The sequence below is a fragment of the Dipodomys merriami genome, unplaced genomic scaffold (genome assembly GCF_024711535.1).
Source record: "Dipodomys merriami isolate MVZ:Mamm:240054 unplaced genomic scaffold, mDipMer1.0.p SCAF_31, whole genome shotgun sequence".
Taxonomy (NCBI): Eukaryota; Metazoa; Chordata; class Mammalia; order Rodentia; family Heteromyidae; genus Dipodomys; species Dipodomys merriami.
Genome location: NW_027204604.1, coordinates 11,994,603 through 12,012,352, shown reverse-complemented (window position 1 = coordinate 12,012,352; position 17,750 = coordinate 11,994,603). Strand labels below are relative to the sequence as shown.

Sequence of the window (17,750 nt, the reverse complement as noted above, 5' to 3'; positions counted from 1 at the left end):
CACGCACGCACGCGCGCGCGCGCTCTCTCTCTCTCCCTCTCCAGTTGTTAGCCTACCATTCCATAGGCCCTGGTGGTGGGGAGACGGGTGGTCTCAGAACTAATATCAGGGCCCAAGGTGCACTCCAAGAAGAAGATAGAATTTTTGTTGTTATTGTTTGTTTGTTGTTTCTACCAGTCTACTGCTCAGAGCTACCACCTTGTCTGCTCACTCATCTATTTATGTGTACACCCTAGCAAAGACCCAGGATGGGGTAGCCTTGGAAATCCAACCACTCAACAGCCAGGAGGGGACAGACAGTGAGGAGAAGGACAAGAAGTTAACCAAGTTACCCAAGAAGGAGAAGTCAGTGCTGCAGGGCAAGCTCACGCGCCTGGCTGTGCAGATCGGGAAAGCTGGTGAGTCAGCCAGCGCTGCCTGCCTGTCGCTGGAGATGGCCAGCTTCTGTATCCTCCTCTGCACCCACTAAGGCTGGCAGAAGGAAAGCAGGGCTTCTGCATTGCTAGTGTATTGGACAACACGAAGAGAGAACATCTTAGGCACCATAGAAAGTTCTATAGGCATGTATTGTCCCAGCCTAATTTTGATTATCTTGAAGTCTCTTCACATATAAACTCAGCCTGGATGGGATGAAATACAGAGGCAAGTTATTGAATCTGGTCCACAGGTTTGAAACATTAAAGAGACCTCACCAAACCCCATTCTAGCTGTTCCTCATTATTCTTCGGGGTGCAAGCTCTCTGAAGATTGACCAGTAGTCTCTACTGCTTGTTTTATATGTCAGATCAGGTCAGGACTTGAGGAGGCAAGTGCCTTACCCCACCCAGAGAGTGAGCACCTCCCTAAGTTTTGTGCTACAGGTGACTGTCCTGGTCCTAATCAAGCCAACTTACAAATGAATACACTTCCATTGGTATCATTACCCCCAGCCTTGCTCTGAGGCCTCTGAATCATCGGGCCCTCAGCAAAAGCCAAGGGCAAAACTTGACAATATAGGATGCTTGTTACCCTACCAGTGTGCCATAGCAGAAGCTTCTGTGTACCTTAATTTTATCACCTTGAAAAGGCTGTGATGGGGTTGAGGATGGAACTCAGTGGTATAGCTCTTGCTTCTCATGCACAGGGCCCTGTAATCAGTCTCCAATATCAGAGAAGTGGGTGAGCCAGAGGGGGTGAAACAGTAATTCACCTTATAGGGTGGTTGTGAGGTGGTGGTGAAGGACACATCTGACCCATAGCAGGCACCATATACATTTTTGCTGCCATCTTTCCTGTGTGCTGAAATAGAAGATTGACCACTATGGATAATGCGCTAGGGCTACAGGGGTGTCCTTGTCACCAAAGTTGTAAATTGTCCCACATTTGTAGGCTAAGAGATGACAAGTCAGAATTGATAAGCTACCAGTAAATGGACAAATACAGTGTCTGTATTAGGGACTGTGGAATGGAATCACAGGATGCTGTCTCAGAAAGCAGACCAATCCTCTTATTTATGAATGAGAAATGTAATCTAGTACATGGACCCCATGAGAATCAATGGCTAATTCAAATTCATGAGTCACACAAATGCAGGCCTGGGAATAGAACCTTCATCTTTAGACCCATTGACTTAAAAGATTTTAGTCTGACTCCCTAAAGCTGGTGGTCTTAAAGCAACTTTGAAAGGCTACAACTTGGGGCTGGTCTTTCTGTGGCTGGAGCCCTGGGAACTCCCTCAAGCCTGGCTCATTTATACCTTCTTTTCCTGGACAGGCCTGCTCATGTCTGCTATCACAGTCCTCATCCTGATTGTGTACTTTGTGGTCGACAACTTCATCATCCAGGGCAGGCCATGGCTACGTGAGTGCACACCCATCTACATTCAGTACTTTGTCAAGTTCTTCATCATCGGTGTCACTGTACTGGTGGTCGCTGTGCCAGAGGGGCTGCCCTTGGCTGTCACCATCTCTTTGGCCTATTCTGTGAAGGTGAGACTGGAACAATTCTGTTGTTGTTGTTTTTAAATAGAAATCATAGATGCCGTTCTTGAGAAGGATTTTTCTGGGTGTAACCTTTTTTAAAAAAATATATCCTTTAAGTGGTTTACAAAGGAGTTGCTATTTAACAAAGCAGTTTATGACTATAACATATCTTGATCAATGTCACTCCTTTAAATCTTCGCTCTTACCTATCCCTTCCCTCACTCTTCTTAATATACATTGGATTTTTGAATGCATTCTCTCCCTCTACTCATTTGTCCACCCCTTTCTCTTGATCCCCTGCCCTTTTCAAAAGGTTTTTTTTTTAAACATATGTCATCTCAGATCCTTACATTGACTTCAGAGTTTTCTTTACTAAGGTGATAAATAATTAACTTCAAATCTATAAATTCTAAATTCTAAAAAAAAAATACAGTAAGTTTCAAAATTACCTTGAAACAGCCCAAAGTCAAATAGCTAATAGTTTCCAGAGTTGATATTCAAACCAAGCATTTTCTGTTTCCAATACTTTCCAAAGCATAAGAAGATAGTTTGTTCCCTCCACTAGCCAATAATGAGCAGTAAAATGTGTGCCAGCCACTGATCATAGCACTGAGGATTCCACAATGAATGGAAAAACCCTACATCCCCGACCTTTTAGAGCTTGTGTCCTAAAAGATGGGGATGACAAATAAAATGTTACTTGAGGGACTTCAAACCAGAAATTCTATGATGCTAACCCCAAAGATCATGCTTTTTATAGGGCAAGGGTCAGGCTCTGAAGCACATACTTTTTAACAAGGTCTCTAGGTAGCATTTTGATGCTTGATGTTAGTTTGACGCTGCTACCCTAGAGTTTGTTCATTCCTTCTGAACATATCTTTCTATAGTGATTTCTTTTTTTTTTAATTTAATTTCTATAGTGATTTCTTAAGGTTAAATTTTAGAAGAAATTATACGCATCTCTTAAGAGAATAATTCTGGTAATGATTCTGTTCTTTGGTGGAAGGATAATCTATTCTGTCTGCTTCAGATTTGCGGCAGCATCTCATAAGAACACAAGTCCTGGCAATGGCTTTTCATTTCTTCAGTGATTAAATAAACCAGTAAATTCTTTAAAAAAAAAAAAAAAAAGCCAGCCACCGGTGGCTCATGCCTGTAATCCTAGCTACTCGGGAGGCTGAGATCTGAGGATCTCAGTTCAAAGCCAGCAGGAAAGTCCGTGAAACTCTTATCTGCAGTTAACCACCAGAAAACCCGAAGTGGCACTGTGGCTCAAGTGGTTGAGTGCTCTCTTTGAGCTGAAGAGTTCAGGGACAGTGCCTAGACCGAGTTCAAGCCCCACAACCAACAAAAAAAAAGAAAGAAAGAAAGAAAGGAAAGAAAGAAAGAAAAGAAAGAAAGAAAGAAAGAAAATGAAATCTTATAGAAAGAGTATCTGACCATGGGGAGGGATACTGTCCAGGACATGGCCTTTGACCTATGTTTGGGAGATCCTAGTCGGTCCTCTCTCAAGTCCTTTCCCTTTTCCTTTCTAGAAAATGATGAAGGACAATAACCTGGTGAGACACCTGGATGCTTGTGAGACCATGGGTAATGCCACAGCCATTTGCTCTGACAAGACGGGCACACTGACCATGAATCGCATGACAGTGGTACAAGCTTATGTTGGGGAGACCCATCACCATCAGGTCCCAAGCCCTGATGTCATTGTGCCCAGGGTCCTGGACCTTATTGTCAATAGCATTTCCATCAACAGTGCTTATACCTCCAAGATTCTGGTAAGTCCAACCTGCCTTCACCTGGGCACCAGGAGGAGAACATTTGTTTTCTCAGAGACATATCTCTTCTTGTTTATTCTTCCTGCATCACCATCCCACGTCCCATTTCTCACTCCTGACTGAACATGTATGAGGAAAAAGTGGGGATCAGTCTATGGGAGTAGATGGAGGGATGGGGATGATGCCTGTAGAAATCAAGGGCCCCAGCCAGGCACCAGTGGCTCACACCTGTAATCCTAGCTGCTCAGGAAGCTGAGATCTGAAGCCAGCCCAGGCAGAAAAGTCCATGAGACTCTTACCTCCAATAAACTACTCAGAAAAAGCCAGAAGTGGAGCTGTGGCTCAAAGTGGTAAAGTGCTAGCCTTGAGCACAAAAAGGCTCAGGGATAGCACCCAGACCCTGAGTTCAAGCCCTATAACTGGCACAGGAAAAAAAAAAAAAAAAAGAAGTTGAGGGTCCTCCATTTACACTGTAATGGCGATATCTCTGAGGGATCCCATGTTCTTAGCAGACTTGGTTTATCTGGAGTAAAATACTTAGAAACTAAACCCTACAGGATGAGACACCTGCACTGCTACTAGAATGAATTTAAAATTTCGAACCTGGATGGCTTTGGGATCAAGATTTCCCCACCCACGCTTACCTTTGAAAAGACAAAAACAAACACTGCCTCCCTGGGAGTTGGGGTCTGCCCAGGACATTCACCTTCTTGAGTTCTCCCTCTGTCTCCCCGTGTGTCATTCATTCATCACGTGTATATTTTTCCTCTCAGCCTCCTGAGAAGGAGGGAGGCCTCCCACGGCAGGTGGGCAACAAGACGGAGTGTGCCCTGCTGGGTTTTGTCAAGGATCTGAAGCAGGATTACCAGGCCATACGCAACGAGGTGCCCGAGGAGTCGCTGTACAAGGTTTACACCTTCAACTCCGTGCGCAAGTCCATGAGCACCGTCATCAAGAAGCCTGATGGGGGCTTCCGCATGTTCAGCAAGGGCGCCTCTGAAATCATGCTGCGCAAGTGAGTACCCATCCCCCCTTTCTCCTTGCCTTCATCATGATCCCCTTGGGAAGGTCGTGGTGACAGGCCCCACACTGAGCCACTCTAAATGATGAGCAAGCCCTCCAGCCAGCCTGTGACACCTCACTGACATCTAAGCACTGACCAAACATTGGTTTTGAAGTACTTCAGATGGCTCCTTTTATTTAATCCTCCCAACTCAGGTGCATAGCGATCACCCCTCTGTTACCATGAGAAAACATAGGTGCCAAGGCAGTTGTGCAATTTGTTCAAGGAGATCCAGAGAATAGAATTTCTAGCTACTTAGGAAGCTGAGATCTGAGGATCTTGGTTCAAAGTCAGCCCCAGTAGACAAATCCTCGAGCTTCTTATTTCTAGCCAACCAACAAAAAACTAGAAGTGTAGGTGTTGGCTCACATGGTAGAGTGCCATCTGTGAAAAAGGAAAAAAAAAGCTTGAGGCCCTGAGTTCAAGCCTTCAATACCATACCCCCCCCCACACACACACATAAAGTAGCTAGTTGAACCAACTTGAGTATAGGTCAAGTAGAGCTAGTTTAACCAGCACCCCAACTTCAACATATAGCTTGACTTCAGCCAACTTCTTTTCATCAACACATTCCTATTTAGCAACCCTATGTGTTTTTTGTTTGTTTTTTTTGGGGGGGGGAGTGTGGCAAGCATGTGTGCATGCACGCTCACATGAGCATTCATGTGCACGCACATGCCAGTCCTGGAGCTTGAACTCAGGGCCCATAGGGGCTTAGTCCCCAGGTTCTTTTGCTCAAAGCCAGTCCTCTACCACTTGAGCCACAGCTCCACTTCCAGCCTTTTGGTAGTTAATTGGAGCTAAGAGTCTCACAGACTATCCTGCTCTGTCTAAACTTCAAACCATGATCCTCAGATCTCAGCCTCCTGAGTTGCAAAAATTATAGGCATGAGCCACTGGTACCTGGCTGAAAAGATCTCTCTACTTTTAAGAGTTCAGAAGAGCAGATATCTACAAGTGTCTTACATTGTGCCCTGCCCACCTATACCCCACAGATCCTTGGGATCCCTGTCTCCTTAGAGGGACTCAGCTGGGTGATGGATAAAGGAGAACTTTGACAGAGGACTGTTTTTAGGGATAGTGTCTGTGATTGTGCAAGCCAGTGGAGTGGGAAGGGAAGGAAACACTGATGTCTGACTATGGGCTTTTCCAGGTGTAATCAAATCTTTAACAAGGAAGGGGAAGTGGTGCCATTCAGGAGCAAGGACCGAGATAACATGGTCCACACTGTCATCGAGCCCATGGCCAGCGAGGGACTCCGAACCATCTGCATAGCTTACCGGGACTTCGATGATGCAGAGCCCTTGTGGGAAAATGAGAATGAAATCCTCACGGAGCTGACCTGCATCACCGTAGTGGGCATTGAGGACCCTGTGCGTCCAGAGGTGAGGCTTTGTCTTGGAGAAAAAGCAAGAAAATATGAACCACTATCTCCCAAAAGCTGCTAGCCTAGGGCTGGGAAGGTGGCTCAGTGGTAGAGAACTTGCCTTGCATGCTCAAGGCCCTGGGTTCGATTCCTCAGCACCACATAAGGAAAAAAAAGCCGGAAGTGGCACTGTGGCTCAAGTGGTAGAGTGCTAGCCTTGAGCTGAAGAGCTGAGGGACAGCACCCAGGCCCAGAGTTCAGGCTCCACGACCAGACCCCCCCAAAAAAAAAAAAAAGCTGCTAGCCTAAGCACAAGCCTAATGAGACGCCATTTATGGAGTCCCAGGAAGGGAGAGCTAGTTCTGAGTCCAGTTGTGACCCCCAGAAAGTTGCCTGACCACTACTGCTGCAGCGCAGATACAGGTGTTTCTGTGCCTCCCGTTTCTCATTTCATGCCCCAAGCCATGCAGACAGATGGGCTGGCCTTGGTCAAGGCCAAGTCCAGCAAGGGCGTCCTGAACTTGGGAGATTGCAAAGAGCTGATGAGGTGCTGGCACCTGGGCTGGTAGACAGAGAGTTGGTCTGAGATTATGCTCAGAAGGAAAGCTATGGCCTCGTCCCCAGATGCTGCCCTGACCTGCCAATAGCTTGCAGGACTAAGGGGACACCTCAGTTCAAACCTGGCTTCTGAAGCGGTATTTCGCTTCAACTTGCAGGACAATGAGAACAATTCAGATGTGACTAATACAGGGTTGGACAGAAATAAGGTACAGCCAGTAGCTGGACAGTGGCAGGTTAGGTGTGACTACTTAGGTGAGGTATCACTAGCCCCATACCCACCTCTCTTCTTTCTCCATAGGTACCCGAAGCTATTGCCAAATGCAAACGAGCTGGCATTACTGTCAGAATGGTGACAGGTGACAATGTCAACACTGCTCGGGCCATTGCCACTAAATGTGGCATTCTGACACCTGGAGACGAATTCTTGTGCTTAGAAGGGAAAGAATTCAACAGACTCATCCGCAATGAGAAGGGAGAGGTGGGTCCTGGGTGGGAGGAGCCAGGCCTTCAGGCTGCTGAGGGCGGGGCATCTGGGCAGGTGGGTGGCTTCTAAACAGAAATCTGTTCATAGTGAAACATCTCTTGCTACAAAAGCTGTCCAGATGGTGAAGGGGGTGGGGGGTGTTTGTCTTCATTCACAAGTTATCTTGTGAGACAAAAATCACTTGATCTTTTGCATGCCTTCCTACCTTTCAGTCATGGGATGGTTTTTTAGATTTCCCCTACTACCTAACACCTTCCACGTCACTGCCCGGTAGCCAATAGGTGGCTACAGTTTGTACTCGGATGTGGCGTAAGTGTCAAGTAGACCAGAGATTCCTGGTCTCCAGAGAAATCACATACACATGAGGCCTTAGAAATGTTACCTGAGCCTCCGGAGCCAACTTCTGGCCCCAGCTCACCTCCTGGGCAAGGCTTCTAGAACAAAGGCTTGGTACCCTGCTAGGAAGTTGGGAGGAGAAAAAGAAAATACACAGGCACTGAGTGGCTCTAATCAGTGGCTCCACTCTTGGAGAATGCCTTGTGACTCCACTCTTGGAGAATGCCTTGTGGGTTTCATCCCCCAAGAGGCCAGGACAGGATACTATTTCCCACTGGGTTGGGGTCTCCAGGACTCCCAGAAGCTGGGCTTGGGTGGACAAGAGCTGATCTGAGTTTGACTGACCCAGGCATGGTCTGGTATTGGCAGGTGGAGCAAGAAAAGCTGGACAAGATCTGGCCTAAGCTTCGGGTGCTGGCACGGTCTTCTCCCACAGATAAGCACACATTGGTGAAAGGTGAGGTTGGCTCCTGAGTGAGTGTCTGCCATAGCTGAGGGGTGGGGACAGGTAAGAGCCAAAGCAACCCTCCTGTTCCAAATCGGGAGTCCTGTGAGAACTCTCAGGCTAATGGGAGAAGATGCAGCTTAGCAAACATCTGAGCCCTGGGGGAGTATTCAGAGAATAAAGTTGGGTTTTAAAACATTTATCAGTTGGGCGCCAGTGGCTCATGCTTGTAATCCTAGCTACTTAGGAGGCTGAGTTCTGAGGATTATGGTTTAAAGCCACCCAGACAGGAAAGTCCATGAGACTCTTTATCTCTACTACACTACCAAAAAAAAAAAAAAAAAAAAAGCTAGAAATGGAACTGTGGCTCAAGTGGTAGAGCACTAGCCTTAAGCACAAAAGCTCAGAGAATGTGCCTAGGACTGGCAAAAATAATTAATTCCCTGTGAGGTCAGGTCTGCTCCTCGCTGCTGTCCCAATCTTTTCTCTCTTCTATTCTTGATAAAGCCTTTTACAATTAAAAAAATTAATTAAGAATAAAACATTTATGAGAGGTACTAGGAACTAAGCCTGGCAGGTAAGACCATTCCCATTTTCTCAGTAAGGAAGTTGGAAGCCAAAATGACAAGTAACTTACTCAGATTGCCTAGTAGGTAGGCAGAAGGAATGCAGTTGACCTCCAAGTATCTGCCTTCAAATTCATGTGCCACTCTCCCTCTCCAGCTCTAACCTACACTCTCTCTCTCTCTCTCTCTCTCTCTCTCTCTCTCTCTCTCTCTCTCTCTCTTTCTCTCTCTCTCTCTCTAGTTCTGTCAGGTCACTAGATGAAGACTTTTTTTTTGGACTGTGCTAGTACTAGGGCTTGAACACAAGGTCAAAGCACCATCCTTGAACTTTCTTTTCAAGGCTGGAGCTCTACCACTTGAGCCACAGCCCCACTTCCAGCTTTTTTCTGGTTAATTTGAGAAAAGAGTCTTCCAGACTTTCCTGCCTGGGCTGGCTTCAAACCGTGATCCTCAGAACTCAGCCTCCTGAATGGCTAGGATTACAGGTGTGAGCCACCACATCCAGCCAAGGACTAACTTCTTTCGCTCACAGTGCTACCCAGGAATCAGTTGCTGCTCTGGGTGATTACTATAGACTTCCAGCTTAGGGGAAAGGTAGGAAAGAGGTAGAAGGGGTGGGAGGTAGTAGAGAAGGTGAACTGAAGAGGAAGAGCCCTTCTCCTGGGAAAGAGAGTCTTGCCCTTGCCAAGTATCCTCCATGGGCAAATGTAGGCTCATTGTGACGTATATCTGTTGTTCTCAGGCATCATTGACAGCACTGTTGGGGATCAGCGGCAGGTGGTGGCTGTCACTGGCGATGGCACGAATGATGGGCCCGCTCTAAAGAAAGCAGACGTTGGCTTTGCCATGGTAAGCTCAGCACAGCGAGTCTCCATGTGTGCACAGAACCTTCTCCATCAGGAGTCAGGACAGGCCTCCCTCAGTCTGTTGCCCTGCAGCCCTTACATCTCTAACTCTATCTCTTCCCTATCTGGCCAACAATATGTGTGCGCTGTAATATGAAAACAAGATGGCAGGCAGGGAAATCCTAGAGCCCCTTACCAACTGAAACTTGAGCATGATGGTGATGTCTGCCTAGGCACATTACAAGAACCCCATGCGACCGTGCCTGAGGGACGTTTGCCACTCTGCTTTATCTTTTTTTTTCTTTTTTTTTTTTTGTCAGTTGTGGAGCCTGAACTCTGGGCTTGGGACAGCGGTCCCTCAGCTCTCCAGCTGTAGACTAGCACTCTACCACTTGAGCCTCAGCCCCACTTTCGGCTTTTTCTGCTTATGTGGTGCTGAGGAATCGAACCCAGGGCCTCATGCATGCAAGGCAAGCGCTCTACCATTGAGCCACCTTCCCAATCCTCTGCTTTTTCTTTGTGAGGCCAAGAGCATCAGTGCCATTTGAAAATGGTGCTATAAGTGTTTGATTTTTTAATATAATTTTACTGTTATTATTATGATACTGTACAACAGGGTTACCATTCCATAAGTCAGATAATGAGTATGTTTTTTTTAAGCAAACACCCTAGCTGATTCTGATGTTAAGAGACATTTAGAAGCCCCCAGATGGCAAAGTACAGGCCTCAGATTCAAGTAGCTTATGCTTGAAAGCCTCCCGTACAGACTAACCTGTTGGTGATTTTTAAGTAGCAGAAAAGGTAATTTAAGATGTATTCTATACTTAAAAGCCAAAGCTTTAATTCTAGAAACTTTAAGAATACGCAAAATAGGAATCTTATGATGAATTCCCATGTGCCTGTCTGTCACTCAGTTTCAACTCTTGCCTTCCTTTAGCCTTTATTTTTTATCCCACCCAATACCACTTCACCACTTTCCTTGCCTCAAGCTGATTTTTTTTTTTTTTTTTGTGGTACTGGGGTTTGAACTCTGGGCCCTGAGCTTACAAAGCAGGTATTTTACCACTTGAGTCATGCACACAGCTTTTTTTGCCTTGCTTACTTTTGAGATAGAGGCCTTGCTTTTTGTCCTAGCCAGCCTGGACCACATCCTCCTGTTTATGCATCTTGCTGTAGCTGGTGGCACATGCTACCACATCCAGCTCTTTCTGTTCAGATGAAATCTCATGAGTTTTTTTTTGTTTTTGTTTTTGTTGTTTTGGTCCATACTGGGGCTTGAACTCAGAGCCTTAAAATTCTTAATAAGCTTGTTTGCACACGGCTATTGCCCTATCACTTGAACCATGCCTTCACTTCTAACTTTTTGCTAGTTATTTGGAGATGAGTCTGAAGGATTCGTCTGCCCAGGCTGGTTCCACTTCTCAGATCTCAGCTTCCTGAGTTACGGTAAGGATTACAGGTGTGAGCCAGCAATAGAAGTGTCATGAAGGTTTTGCCTATATCTTCAAATCTCAGCTTTCCAAGTGGCTGGGATTCCAGGCATGTACCACTGCACCCATCTTAGCTGAATTAACTGAACAAATCCAAGACATTATTTTGTCCTTTGTTTGTTTGTTTGTTTTGAGGTATTAGAGATGGAGCTTACTTAGGGCCTCAGGCTTGTTCCATATCCCCAGTTTGTGTGTGTGTGCTGGTCCTGGGGCTTGAACTCGGGCTTAAGCGCTGTCCCTGAATTTTTTCGCTCAAGGCTGTCACTCTACCACTGAGCCATAGTTCCACTTCCCACTTTGTGATGGTTATTTGGAAATAAGAGTCCCACTAACTTTCCTGCCTTCGCTGACTTCAAATTTCAGTCCTCAGATCTCCACTTTCTGAGTAGCTAGGATTACGGGCATAAGCCACCAGCACGTGGCTAGTATAATTATTTCTAACAATTACCAAACAGAAATTTATTATTAAGAAGCAGTTTGAACATTTGTCTTTGGTTTAGTTTGTGCTACCAGTTGGTAGAAGCAGTTCATTTATGTCATGTTGCTTTCTGTTTTAGAGATTGCTTTTTAATTGTGTTTTCTATTTGTATAAAATAGATTGTGCTGCAGTCAAGTATACAAAACAAGGCATGCTTGGCTCCTCTGTCTTTTGCCTTTGCCCTAGTTTTGGCCTATTCTTCTCCTGTGTCTTTAGTGCTATAATCAAATGTGTGGTATGTTTATATCTTATCTCCGTAGACAAGTGTCTCTATTCTGCCCACTCTTCCACTTAATTGTTTTATTCAGTTAACAACTAATTAGATTATTCCATCATGATAGTTATATATAGACCCTGTATTTCTTTCCACAGTGCAATGTGTCACTATATTAGGGAACTCTTTTCTTGCTTTCTTTCTGACAGGATCTTGCGTTATAACCTCAACTTTCTAATCCTCCCACCTCAATCTCCTGAGGGCTAGGGTTACAAATGTACACCACCAAGCCCCACACTAGGGAATTGATTTATGGAGAAACTAAATTACACTGTGTAATGAATCTTCATTTGTTCCAGTCTGAATAGGACAATACTATACTAGGTAAAGAGAACAAATAGCTACCAAAGTAAGGAAAGAGCAACTCAGAGGGTTACAGGAATCTCAAGATATGGCTTTGGTTTGCTTCTTGAAGCAGTTAGGGTTTAATTGAATGGGCCCTAAGGGTAGACAGGATTTGGAAGTATGGGGGAAAAGGATGTTTCAGGCGTGGGGTACATGGTGGGAACAGAAGCATAGACTCTAGAAATGAACGAGCGATTTGGGAGATATTTATTTATTCATTTGTTTATTGTGCCAGTCCTGGGGTTTGAACTCAAAGCCTCATGCACTCACTTGGCTTTTTAACTCAAGGCTGGCACACAACTACTTGAGCAACACCTCCTGTTTGGGCTTTTTGCTAGTTAATTGGAGGTAAATGTCTCATGGATTTTTCTACTCCAGCTGGCTTCCAACTTTGATCCTCCAGATCTCAGCCTCCTGAGTAGCTAGGATTACAGGCATGAGCCACCAGCAGCCAGCTTGAGATTTGGAGATTTTAGATATGCCAATAGGTGTTGAGCAGAAAGGTTACATAAGAGCAGGTTGAGAAAATGAATCAGGGCTTCCATGTGAGGACAGGCTGGAAAGGTTACTGTGTCCGAAGCATGGCTTCCAACCATTGCTGTGTTTATTCAGAAACCTTCCATGGTTCCCCAGTGGCAGGATTTTGAAGAAGGATAGAATGTTCTGGAGAGCACTACTAGTAGCACAAAATGACTTAAGTGAGATACTGGTAGCAGCCAAAGAAACTTAAGAATTTGGAGATGGGGTAGATAGGACTTTGCCCTTTTCTGGGGGAGGGCAGTAGGAAAAGGCTGATCAGAGATCAGAGATCTCCCCGCATGTATGCAGGAGTCAGGCCATGGCATCTGGGCCCAGCCTAGTGACCTGACAGCTTCCTTTTCTTCCGTGTGGCTGATGAGCCCTCTAGTGGACGCACCTGGTTCTGAGGTTTCCTGTGGGTCAGGAAATGGGAGCCTGGGCTCTGCTCTGTCTGCTCCTTACTGTCTTCCTTCCCCGTGTCACCCCACAGGGTATCGCAGGCACAGATGTGGCCAAGGAGGCCTCTGACATCATCCTGACTGATGACAACTTCACCAGCATTGTGAAGGCTGTGATGTGGGGACGGAACGTCTACGACAGCATCTCCAAGTTCCTGCAGTTCCAGCTCACCGTCAACGTGGTGGCCGTCATTGTGGCCTTCACTGGAGCCTGTATCACTCAGGTGAAGGGGCATGAGCTGGGCTGACATCAGAGGGGCAAGCAGAGGCTGAGGATTATGGGTAGATGTTCAGTTGTCTACAAGGGTTCCCCAGTAACGTGGGGATACAAGTTCGCTCAACCAAGTCCACTGTGCACATCTGCTTATGTGGAGTGATTAATAATGTATTAGTTGAGCATGTTGGTGTCAGCCACTATGATGTGTTATCCATGGTCTTTAAAAGCAAGCTTGCAGTTGGGCTCACGCCTGTAATCCTATGTAAGAGACTATGAGAGGAAGATCGTGGTTCAAAGCCAGCCTGGGCAAACAAATCCAAGAAAATCTATCTTAAACTAATTGGCAAAAAGCTGGCAGTGGAGGTGTGGCTCAAGTGGTAGAACCCCAGCCTTGAGTAAAAAAGCTAAGCCAGAGCACGAAGCCCAGAGTTCAAGCCCCAGTATCAGCACAAAACAAAACAAAAAAAAGCTAGTTTTTAAAAAGCTAGTTTACCAGTGAGAGACCCAAGCTTGAAGACACTGAGTAATTTTCTCAAGGTCACTGGTGGCCGGATTCAGAGTCTCTGTGGATACCAGGAATGAGAACAAAGCCAGCCAAAGGGAAGGAGGGGCCGGTGAGGGAGGCAGGATGGCTTCTCAGGGAAGCTTGAAGGACTGGTTCTTCTCTCCCACAGGACTCTCCACTGAAAGCCGTGCAGATGTTGTGGGTTAATCTAATTATGGATACATTTGCTTCACTGGCCCTGGCCACAGAGCCCCCTACAGAGTCCCTACTGAGGCGTCGCCCCTATGGCCGAAATAAACCTCTGATCTCTCGCACTATGATGAAGAACATCCTGGGGCATGCCGTCTACCAGCTCACTGTCATCTTTGTCCTTGTCTTTGCTGGTGAGCCACAGAGGTCAGCCATGCAGTTGGGTTGCTAGTGGAGATGGGACAGAGAATAGCCTGAGGAAAGAAGGTGACATGGGGTTGGTAGAGCCCAGACCAGGCAGAGCAGCCCCACCCAACCCCACCCCGATACCCCCCGCCAGATGCTCCCTGTGCATTCCCACTATACAACGGGTGCACATACCGTCCACCATATCCTTTTGCAAGAAAGTAAATATGAATGGAGAAAACCAAGACACAAAGTTAGATCAATTGAAACCAGGGCTGCAATTTAAAATATTTGATCAGCCGGGCACTGGTGGCTCACACCTGTGAACCTAGCTACTCAGGAGACTGGGATCTGAGGGCCCAGGTACAAAGCCAACCTAGGCAGGAAAGTCCATGAAACTCGAATTAACCACCAAAAAACTAGAAGTGGAACTATAGGTCAAGAGTAGAATGCTAGCCTTGAACTAAAAAGTGCCCAGGCCCCGAGTTAAAGCTCCAGGTCTGGCACAAAATAATAATAATATCCATAAGCCATTGACATGGCTATCTCCACACATTCTAAAATGAACTTGAAGACAGGTGCTGGTGGCTCACACCTGTAATCCTAGCAACTCGGGAGGCTGAGATCTGAGGATCGTGATGGCAAGCTAGCCAAGGCAGAAAAGCCCCCATGAAAGTCTTCTCTCTAATTAACCACCCAAAAACCAGAAGTGGTGGTGGCTCAAGTGGTAGAGTGCCAGCCTTGAGTACAAAGAGGCTCAGGGTCAGCGCCCAGGCCCTGAGTTTAAGCCCCACAATGGAAAAAATAAAATAAACCTGAATCTTAATTGAGGCCACAGTGGCCCCTCCATGCTTGTCCTCCCTATCAGGCGAGAAGCTGTTTGACGTGGACAGTGGGAGAAAGGCACCTCTCCACTCGCCCCCCAGCCAGCACTATACCATCGTCTTCAACACCTTCGTGCTGATGCAGCTCTTCAATGAAATCAATTCCCGAAAGATCCACGGGGAAAAGAACGTCTTCGCAGGCATCCACCGAAACGTCATCTTCTGCTCTGTAGTCTTAGGCACGTTCATCGCCCAGGTGAGAGGCCATCCACAGTTGCAGAAAGAGGTCTGAAAGATGCAAGCCCTTAGCTGGGGGCCAGGAGTCCCTAAGCACTCAGGAAAATGAGTACACGAATAAGGGGGACTGAAGCTAGGGTTACTTGAGCCCAGGACAACACCTAGTCCCTGAGTTCAAGCCCAGGATCGACCAAAAGACTCCATCTGTCTATCTGTCTACAAAGACCGGATCTGTTTCTCCTTAACTCCTTCAAGATTGCTTCTTTCCAGTGCTTCAGTAAGCAAATCAGGAACTGTACCACAAGGACCCCTGGGCCAAAAGCCATGTGGCGTCTGGAGAGCAAATTGCTTTTTTTCTCTGTGGTAGGTTTTCATCGTGGAATTTGGGGGTAAGCCCTTCAGCTGTACGAAGCTCAACCTGATGCAGTGGTTGTGGTGTCTGTTCATCGGTATTGGAGAGCTTCTGTGGGGGCAGGTGAGTATGGCATGCCCTCCAGTGCACTCGCCCGGCCCACAGAGCTGTCTTCCCCCACCTTCCCTCCCAAGTTTCCAGGTTAGCTCCAATTCATGGAACCCTCCAATGGTTAATCACCACCTGTCCCTTAAGAGACTCAGGTCTCTTCTGCTCCTACCTGCTGGTGTCTCTTGAGACAGACTCCAGTTTTTCAACCCATTTTTTCTAAAAACCAAGGAATCTTATTCTAATGGAACAGCAGTATGGCCACAGTACAAACATAATTCAGGGCTCCCCAGCCTCACGCCGGGTTACCGGAGCGGAACATGTGACACTCACGTGAGATAAATTCAGATTTTCAAGGCCTTGGGAGAAGCAGAATGGCACATGGTTCTGAGCATGGGCTGAGAGAATGGCTGAGTTCAATCCCAGTTCTCCTGCTCACAAGCTAGATCACTGTGGGCAAGTTTCTTAACCACTCCGCCTCAGTGTTCCAACTTAGGAAAACTGGGCTGTTGTGAGCTACTTACTACCTGCTGGTACGAGGTACTTGGTAGATATTAATAGTAGTTCTTAGACTCTGAAGTGTGGTAAGAGTTTCATTCCTTTTCTAATGCCATCCTCACTCAGCTCTGACCAGGCTGTGCTTCTCTTTGTAAACCCCATATCTCAGCTAATAACCCTTTAGTGCCCTGCCACCTGGGGCATAGAGGCTGCACCTTAACAAGTCTCCAAGGTCCCTCCCTGGGCCACAGGGCTTCCCCGAGGCTAGCTCCTGAAGCCTTCCTCATTACTCTCATTCTCTGTGCCCAGCCCACTTCGTCCTCCCTGGTCTGCTAGCTAAAGTTTGATACCCAGGAAGTCCTTAAAGCAGTTTTACCCCTGCTCTTGCTTCACCTTCTGTCTGAGGCTCTCTCCTGAGAGCCCGGATGCCAGGTAGCAGCCATTGCTGTGCGTCACCACACATTCCAGAGCTCCCATTCCAAATCAATATTTGTGGGCTCTACCTTGGCCTGCCTGGGAAGTCCCTCTGGCCCCTCTGAGCTCTGTCATAAAGCATGCACTTATAAAGTGCTGGCTGATGGATCCCAGTGATACATTTTGGATTGCAAGTGCAGCATAGCACGCCACGTGTTCTGATAATAGCCAGACACCCATTCCCTCATGGTCTGTGCCACCCACCTCCTTACCCAAGCCCAGGGAAACTTCCCATCTTTTCATCCATTCATGTCACCAACAGGCCAGCTCCTTTCTCCTAACCTATCACGTGTAGTAGGACCATCTTCTCCCCGGATTTGCCTCCTCCTCCCCCAGTGCTGGTCCTGATCTCTGCCCTTCCTGCTCTATGCCCTGCTTCATAGTCCTGTTTCCCTTAAAAGACGACACACCCGACACTGGTAGCTCACACATATAATCCTAGTTACTCAGGAAGCTGAGATCTGAGGATCCTGGTTCAAAGCCAGCCTGAGCAGGAAAGACTCTGATTAACTCCCAAAAAGCTGGAAATGGAGCTGTGGCTCAAGTGGTAGAGCATTAGGCTTGAATACAAAAGCCCTGAATTCAAGCCCCAGAACTGGCCCACACACAAAAAAAAGTGCACTGGAAAGGAAGAACTGAAGCAGGAAGAGGAAGTATCTATCCAAGCAGGTGTTATAAGCAAGTCTCTTTCATGCATCCATAAATATGAGCTGGGCAGCTGGGGCACTTGCTGATTGGCTCCTGAACACACCAGTGCTTTTCCTGCTGCTCTCTGGCGGGAAGGGTGGCAGGCAAGGGCATTTCTCTGGTCTCTGACTATGACATTCACACTAGCTGACGGCTCTTCTCCCCCAATTCTGGTGCACCCCGTTTACTTAGGTCATCTCTGCCATACCTACCAAGTCTCTGAAGTTCCTGAAGGAGGCCGGCCATGGTATTTCCAATGATGAGATCTCCAAGGATACAGAGGGCCTCGAAGAGATTGACCTCGCAGAGATGGAGCTACGCCGTGGCCAGGTCCTCTGGTGCCGGGGCTTGAGCCGTATCCAGACTCAGGTACTAAGTTGTTGGCCTGGCTTCACCTTCTGCAGGGGTGCAGAAGGCAGCAGGTCTTGGTGCCCTGCATCTCTTCCCTTCCTTAGGCTCACCACTACAAGGCAGCCCTCTATCCTAGGATTCGGACAACAGGGG

The 17,750-nt window shown here is 47.0% G+C and overlaps 1 protein-coding gene across 6 annotated transcripts in view; it reads left to right on the top strand.

Annotated features, from left to right (window-relative positions):
• Atp2b4 (ATPase plasma membrane Ca2+ transporting 4) overlaps positions 1–17,750 on the top strand; it is a 96,257-nt gene that overhangs the window by 65,338 nt on the left and 13,169 nt on the right. For all 6 annotated transcript variants that reach the window (XM_070041772.1, XM_070041775.1, XM_070041770.1 and 3 more), the window contains 13 exons: positions 237–398; positions 1,753–1,967; positions 3,497–3,739; positions 4,513–4,754; positions 5,956–6,187; positions 7,028–7,207; positions 7,919–8,006; positions 9,303–9,409; positions 13,002–13,193; positions 13,861–14,074; positions 14,935–15,146; positions 15,495–15,602; positions 17,439–17,615. In XM_070041772.1, coding sequence (XP_069897873.1) covers positions 237–398; positions 1,753–1,967; positions 3,497–3,739; positions 4,513–4,754; positions 5,956–6,187; positions 7,028–7,207; positions 7,919–8,006; positions 9,303–9,409; positions 13,002–13,193; positions 13,861–14,074; positions 14,935–15,146; positions 15,495–15,602; positions 17,439–17,615 — 2,372 coding nt within the window. The remainder of the gene's footprint in view (positions 1–236; positions 399–1,752; positions 1,968–3,496; positions 3,740–4,512; positions 4,755–5,955; positions 6,188–7,027; positions 7,208–7,918; positions 8,007–9,302; positions 9,410–13,001; positions 13,194–13,860; positions 14,075–14,934; positions 15,147–15,494; positions 15,603–17,438; positions 17,616–17,750) is intronic.